The sequence below is a fragment of the Stegostoma tigrinum genome, chromosome 21 (genome assembly GCF_030684315.1).
Source record: "Stegostoma tigrinum isolate sSteTig4 chromosome 21, sSteTig4.hap1, whole genome shotgun sequence".
Classification (NCBI taxonomy): domain Eukaryota; kingdom Metazoa; phylum Chordata; class Chondrichthyes; order Orectolobiformes; family Stegostomatidae; genus Stegostoma; species Stegostoma tigrinum.
The window spans coordinates 43073895-43081878 of record NC_081374.1 but is presented as its reverse complement, the minus strand read 5'-3'; the positions used below and the strand labels follow the sequence as shown (position 1 = coordinate 43081878).

The 7984-nt window shown below is 40.9% G+C and overlaps 1 protein-coding gene across 1 annotated transcript in view; it reads right to left on the bottom strand.

Annotated features, from left to right (window-relative positions):
* Nucleotides 1–348: 348 nt before the first annotated feature.
* tmem9 (transmembrane protein 9) overlaps nucleotides 349–7984 on the bottom strand; it is a 73353-nt gene continuing 65717 nt past the window's right edge. The window contains exon 5 of the mRNA XM_048553271.2: nucleotides 349–1122. Coding sequence (XP_048409228.1) covers nucleotides 979–1122 — 144 coding nt within the window. The 3' untranslated portion in view covers nucleotides 349–978. The remainder of the gene's footprint in view (nucleotides 1123–7984) is intronic.

Genomic DNA, 7984 nt, shown 5'->3' with positions numbered 1-7984 from the left:
GGGGGGGGAGAGGGGGGGGGAGAGGGGGGGGGAGAGGGGGGGGAGAGGGGGGGGGAGAGGGGGGGGGAGAGGGGGGGGGAGAGGGGGGGGGGAGAGGGGGGGGGGAGAGGGGGGGGGGAGAGGGGGGGGGGAGAGGGGGGGAGAGGGGGGGGGGAGAGGGGGGGGGAGAGGGGGGGGGGGAGAGGGGGAGAGGGGGAGGGGAGAGGGGGAGAGGGGAGGGGGGAGGAGAGGGGGGGGAGGGGGGGGAGGGGGGGGGAGAGGGAGGGAGGGGGAGGGAGGGGGAGGGGGAGGGAGGGAGAGGAGGGAGGGGAGGGAGGGGAGGGAGGGGAGGGGGGAGGGAGGGGGGAGGGGGGGGGGAAGGGCGAGACAGCGACACACACACACACACACACACACACACACACACACACAGGGAGTGACAATGAAAGCTAAAGAAAAAAATCTGAACACTTACTGCTGTCTCTCAGGCCTTCCTTCCCTATACTTGAATATTCTGAACTGCAATCTCGAGGCACCTTGGGGATATGAGCAAGCAACTCCCCTTTAGTTATAATGTGAATGGGGCACAAGACTATAGGCAGTACCTTAATTCACATCAGAGGAGGGGACTGCGTCTCGCACCACATCCCTTTATCAGACAAAGCAGGCAGAGCTTGGATCATGTTTTGGCAATGGAGCTCTAATATATATCTTGCTGCTGAGGCTTCCTTACACGTGCAGAATTTTAATCTTTTGAACATTTAATTAGGGAGCCATACTTAAAGAGGACATTAGAAATTCACTTTACACAGATATATCCTCAAAGGGAATACCACGCAAACTGTTTAATACTTCACATTGATGTGTGATACACTTAACCGGGCTGGTTAAAATAAAGCTGGGAGACAGCATCAAGTTTTTAGATTTCAAACCAACTTCCATGCTTCAAAGCAAAAACATGACTAGGCCTGAACCACAGAGAGTTGAAAGTAGTGACGTTTAGCTGAGCATTTTGTGCCGGTCAAAGACAGTTTTGCGCTGCTCCTGTACTTGACGCTTCCATCTTTGCTGGGCTCCCTCCACTCTCTCAAGAACAGTGTTGGCACGAGCTTGTCCATGGGATGGAGCAAATGGACGTGTGTCCTGGAGTAAAGACAAGAATATAAATAGATGATTATCTCTCACAGTATGACGAATAATCTTCTTTTTCTAAGTCAAATTTGGTCACATTACCATGGTCAATACTTATCTAGATCTCCCTCTTTTATCCCTTATGGGATAATAGACGTGGCACCCTCCGTACTCCTCCTGTTCAAAGCCCCGAAATTGCAATTCAATACTCTTCAGCTCAGATCTCAAAACACACCGTACTTTCCTCCATCCTTCATTATTCTTATTATCTTCATTCCTTTCAAACTCAAACATCTCATTACCTAATCATACTTTACAATCTATCTCATCTATCTGCCACTCTTTCTTACCTGGTCCCTTACTTGGGTTCTCTATAATTATAAAAAATACAACTGTGCATGTTTTCAAAAAGTAACCCATGCCAATGTCAACAAAAACATTGCTTGCAATTATACTTAATATAGTTAAACTGCCAAGAAACTTCACAGGAGCAATATCAAACAAAATCTGACATCAAGCTATGTAAGGAGATACCACGGTAGTTTTGGACAGAGCTAAGTTTTAAAGAACATCACTGGCACTTTTTCATTCTTGAAGAAATGTAGATGTTTAAAGAATGAATTTCAGTGCTAAGACCCAAGGCAGCTGAAGGCACGGCTGACAGTGGTGAAGTGATGGAGATTAGGCTATGCAAAAGGCATCAATAAATAATGTCTCAGAGAAACTGACATTTAGTTAAGAGTACGGTAAACCTGGCGGCATGTTAGTAATGCTAACACTCCACCCAGCTGGATTACTGGATGCAATTCCGGGGAATGAGAATTAGGAAGTGCTGGCCTAGTACCAGAGAACAAGTATGTAAGGAAGGCACCAAACATCTTGCACAGCACTTCTGGTGTCCATTAAAGTCTGATAATTGCAAAATACTCACTGCTAAAGGGTGCAAGTAGTACATGGAGTGTATGCTACTAAAGCCACTACCGAACACCAAGAATAAATATCATTTAAATACACCACACATTCCTTATATTTATATTTTACGCCAGTGTTGGCCTTGCATTTGTAAAGGGGTTTGTAGAATGCCTTCTGCTCCTATGTCTTATGGGCTAAGTCTCTGGGAACCAAGATACAGGATCTCATGGGTGCACAACAATGTACACAGGAAATATTAGATAATAACGGCCAGACCAGCGTGTGATTATTTGCAGTAGCCTCATTACGGTCTGAAATTGGATAGGAAAACCAGAACTCCTCTTCCCAACCCCGAGATAAGATAACAGCCTTAGAGTTAACATTGTTTACTGATGATAGACATTTTTAATTTATGGTCTTTGAGACTAGAGAAGCTGGGACTGTTCTCTGCAGATCAAAAACAGTTATTGGTGGTGAGGAGTTCAAAATCAAAAAAAAACTTTAGAAGAGTAAATAAGGACAAGCAGTTCTGTTTTTACTGGCAGGATGGTCAACAATCTTCACAGATAATAGAAAAACGGTAAAGAATCAGAGGTGGGACAAATGGATTTTTGAAAGCTGAAATTGTTATGAACTCAATGTTTTTATTCTTTCATGAGATGTATACATACTGGCAAGGTCAGTGTTGATTGCATTCCCTAATTATGCTTGAATGGAATGCTGTGTGTTTTTGGAAAGCAGGTAAAAGTCAGCTACGTTGCTGTAGGTCTGGAGTCAAATCAAATCTCAACTGGGTAAGGACGGCAGATTTTCCTCCCGAAAGGGCCTTAATGAACTGGGTGGGTTTTCACAACAATTGATGATGGTTGTCATGGTCACCATTCCTGGGATTAATTTCAGATTATTTTAACCGAGTTAGGTTCCATTAACTGCTGTTGTGATACATGAAACCACATCCCCAGTGCATAAGCATGGGCCTCTGGAGCTATAGTCTATCACTACCACTTCACTATCATCAACCCTTGAATTTACCGTATCGAAAGTGTAGTAAAAGTTAATACATTACGAATATTAATAAAGGAAACTGGATACATACTTGAAAATGAAACATTCACAAGATTACAGAGGAAGAGTGTCCGACTCATTAGCTCCTGTGAAAAAAACTGGCCCCTGTACAAAAGTGAATTTACCGCCTTGTTCTAACATTCATTGATATATGGGACTGTTGTACAATATTTAGAAACACTGACGTATAGTTGGCTGCAGCAAGATCCACACTGAAGGATCAAAGTTTTGTATGTAACTGCTATAAAAGTACTAAGTGCTATTTAACTGTGGATTACTGGGAAATAAATATTCTGTTTAAGGTTTAAAGACCTTCAAAATTCTCCTTATATTTTCTAACGTAATTTTTAATCTTTCGAAGAAGTGGAAAACCAGCTGGTGCATCCACGAAATGGGGAAATGTTTTTATCTTTCATTACTTTACTCACCACAGTTTGATAGTGCAGTGCTCAAGTTTCAATGTGCTTTAAAGGAAAGGAAGCTGCATTATTCTCAGCCAGTTGTGGGACTTGTGGTGAAGCCTGTGCTAACTTGCAAGTTTCAGGATCATAGCAGTGAGCTCATTTCGTTCACTAAAATAAGTGCTAATTCTGTGACAGTACACAGACTAACTGTATAGTTAAATATCAGTTGGTGTGACATTACGTAAGTTCAGTCTGTGATGGCACACAGACAATTATGGGCAAGTTCCAGTCTGTGACAGTACATTTACCAATTCAGTTGGTCCAGTAACTCAGTTGGTGATGTTTGTCATACTTTGGAGGTAGCATTCATCACCTTTTCACATCTTAATAAATATATAAAAATCATAAACAGGAGTAGAAGTAGACTACTTGGTCCCTTAAGCCTGCTACATCGTTTAATAAAATCATGACTGATTTGCTTGTGTTTGCATCTCAAATTCTACACTTCAATCTACTCCTGATAACCTCTGCCTTAAAAATATTCAATGACCCTGGCTCCTCTGCCTTTCGTGGTGAAGAATGCCAAAATCGCACATAACACCAAGAGAACCTTTTTCCTCATCTTTGATCTATGGCCCCTAAGTTTAAACAGTGCCACCTATTTCTCTCAATTCAATCAACAGTGCATTGAAAACTGTCAAATGACAACAAATCAACTCTGCTAACTTGTACTAAAAACATTTTTGATTTTTCCAATATGTTTAGGTCCCCTTGAAGGTATAGATGATTGGACTGTTGTACCATCTGAACAATGAATGAATGTAGTTAAAAGAACCGACATTGAAATGCAATCCAGTGACCATGATCATCAATTTGGAAAAGCCTCATGAATGGTCAACAATTTGCCTACACCGGTTTCCACTTCCATAACAATGGATTTAACAATAAGCAAGTCCTTCAGGCTTCTTGTATTCCAACGTTTTATGTTACATTTTCCAATGATCAGTCACCAACTCAGCCACTGAAATACACCTGGATCTATTTCCTTCAAACATGCTTATAAATTGCTCAAAAGTCTCACCAACATCAACTGTGGTATCATCTGCTGTATAACATTCATGTTATAAGCAGTAGAGGCCGCAGAATGGAGTTCACTAGGATTCAATTATTAACTGTCCCATATCTTTATCTGCTAACCTGTTTCTAATTGTGAAACTATTTTTCATTCAGCTGAGTAACTGCACAGAGCATAATCTTTAACAAAAGAAGCTATTGCAGAACTGTGTGGCAATCTCTCTCTTAAAAAAACAGTGCCTTACATATCTGCCCTTCGTTCATTTAGCCACCCTTTCTGACTGGGAACTGAGAGGAGAAACTCTTCACTCTATGCAGAGGATAGATTATATAGTTTATATTTATAAACAATTTAAAATGCAAGGTGCATCAACTTCCGATAAAATTTCAAGATCACAACAAGTCTGTAACAGGAAAGTACAGGGCATAGGACTGCAAAACCATTCACCATAATTCAAGTCCAGAAACTGAAATTCAAACACAACTGTTGCTTGGGTTAAGTATTTAACATGCCTGTAAAAAAATGTCTGGAGTAGAACTGAGCAGAATCAACAACTTAACTACACTTAAATACAAAGCACTTGTAGAAAGCATTGAAGGAGGATTCCAAGATTGAGTAAATAAACCAGTAACAGAGACTCTGAAATGGAAGTGAACACTGACTAAAACCAAGTGAAGCAGATCACAAAATCATCAGGGAACATTTATATATTCATAGTAGGAAATAGAGTAGTTAGGAAATATAATATCTGAAAACTCAACAAAGATATAAGAACAAGGACAGCTATAGGAAATGCATCTGGCAAAAAGGAATGGATGCTGACCACAAAACTGAACAAACTCAAAACGACATGTTAAGTTTGACTTGGAGCGAATTTGTACAGATGCATGAGTTGGATCTTATCATAAGTGAAGATCAACTTGCTAAATTTGAAATGTGGGTTTCACAGAATCTGTACAGTATGGAAACAGGCCAACTGGCCCAACAAGTCCACACTATCCCTCCGAAGAGCATCCCACCCAGTCCCATTCCCCTGTATTTCCTATGTCTAACCCACCTGACCTAAACATCCCTGAACACTTTGGGCAATTTAGCATGGCCAATCCACCTACTCTGCACATGTTTGGAGGAGAATGGCTATTTACTGTCAGCTCTAGTTCAGTGATGAGCACTTTGAACTGGAACTCTTAACTTCCTAGTACAGAGGCTTGGACACACAACCTGGACTGATACTCCAGAGCAGGAACTGAAGGATGCAGTGCTAACTGAGGTGCTTTCAGTCCAAATGTAAAACTGAGACAGTGCTCCCCTTTCAGATGGATGGACAATATCCTACGCAACTATACTGAAACTGAGCAGGAGGTTTCTTCTGTGTCCTGTCAATAATTATTCCTCAACCAATATTTGAAAACTGGTAGCTGGTCATCATCACAAAAGTGGATTCTTGCTGCCACTTTGCTACACTGTTAATAGCGGCCACAATTCAAAAGTACAGTTTTCGCTGTAAAATGCTTTTGAAAGTCTTTAGATGGTGAAAGGAATGATATAACTGGTGCACAGTTGTTTTTAAAGTCCATAAGGAAATCTATAGAGATTTCAATGCTGTTGAATCCACTCTGCATTATCAATTAGGTAAATGTACAGCAAACAGCCAAATATCTAGCATCAGAACTCTGCCAGGCTGGCGATCCTTCTGTGTAAACTGTGTACATCCCATTCACTATCCTGCAGTCAAGCACTTTGAAAATCACTGATTGATCTGAAGTACTTAATGCAAAATACCAGAGTAAAGTGTCTGCCATTCACCAAGTAGCTTTTCCTCAGGCTTAGGTGTGGGACAAAGTTACCTGCTGCATGTGTTTCTGTGCTAAGATTAGCCTTGGGCATTTTAAAGAATTTACCACACAAAGGAAACATATTCCCTGTTTCCTCATTCTCATTGGTTGATTAGCTGTGAATTACACACAGAATTACCACCATGGATTTCCTGGATTATTTTGAAGAGTTGATGTCATTTTTGAAATTCACAGGGTCAATGACTGTCATGATTACAAGAGGAAATACACTCGGTAGTGCACATACTTCACTCAAGTAGTTTGACAGTATGCAGGAAAATGCAGCCGGCCTTACAGGGGTCCCATTCACCAGCGATGGAAAGTGGCAGCAGTTATGCAACATCTGTAGAATGCACTGCAGGAAGTCACTAATGCTGCTGTGACCACACCTTCCATACCTCTGTCACCTGGAAAGGCAAGAGCAGCTGCTAAACACTCCAAGTTTTCTTCCAAGCCACACACCACTATAATTTGGAATGAAATCTCCATTCCTTCACTGTTGTTGGGTCAAAGTCCTGGAAGTCCTTTCCTAACAGCATCTTGGGTGCCCTTACAATGGTTTAAGGCAGTAACTCACCACCATTCTCTCCAGCACATTTAGGGATGGGCAACAAGTCCAGGTCTAGCCAGCAAAATTTATATACCTTGAACAAATAAAACAAAAATGAATAGCCCTTCTTCACACAAAACGGTGGCTGTGTGGAATGCACTGCCGGTAGTGGTAGTGCAGTCAGATACTTTAAGAGTCTTTTATGCCACTCTTGGATAGGCATTTGTATGATAGTATAATGTAGGGTACGCAGGGTAGTTTGATCTTAGGAGGATACGATATGATCCAATTCAAATCATTGCCATAGATAACCATTAATTCCAACAGCAATCCCCCGCACTGTCCCCCACTCCCTCACAGCATCCAATGACTTTTGTTTCTCCTACAATATATGGGAATCCATTCCATGTACTATCACTGTGTATTCTTCTTATTGTCCTGAATTAGTATTTTTATGAGCCCGCACCTATAGGCATCTGGCTGTCTTCCTTTTGGTATTGTAACTAAAGACCGCAGCACTCAGGTTGTGATCTGAATGAAAACTGTATAAATGATGGAAGCCTCTATTAATTATGGCAACATATTCAAAGGCAGCTTATCCATTTTTTATATTAGTACAATTCCAATTTATATTTTCGCTTTGTGTTACCACAAAGAATTCTAGTAAAGTGCAATTGTAGCATATGAGATATTAGCAGAGTTCTTTTGAACCATGCAAACTTCTCAATTGTAGAATCTGTCTGTTTAAATCGGACTGCAAAGTACACATGGCCATGGGAATAACTTGATGCATGCTGGTCGTCACTATTTTCCTAAGAACTTTGTAAATAATTAAAAGTCCTTTCTACAAATACATGCTGAACATTTTAGGTTTAAAAGATCACTTAAACACAAACAAAAATCTATTAGAAATATGGTAAATAGTTTAACAATAAACATGCTTAATCTTGCACGAACACGAGATATAACAGGAATCTTATGTGAACATATATAGAGGGAATCGAGCAGCATGCGTATTAAATACACGTTTATT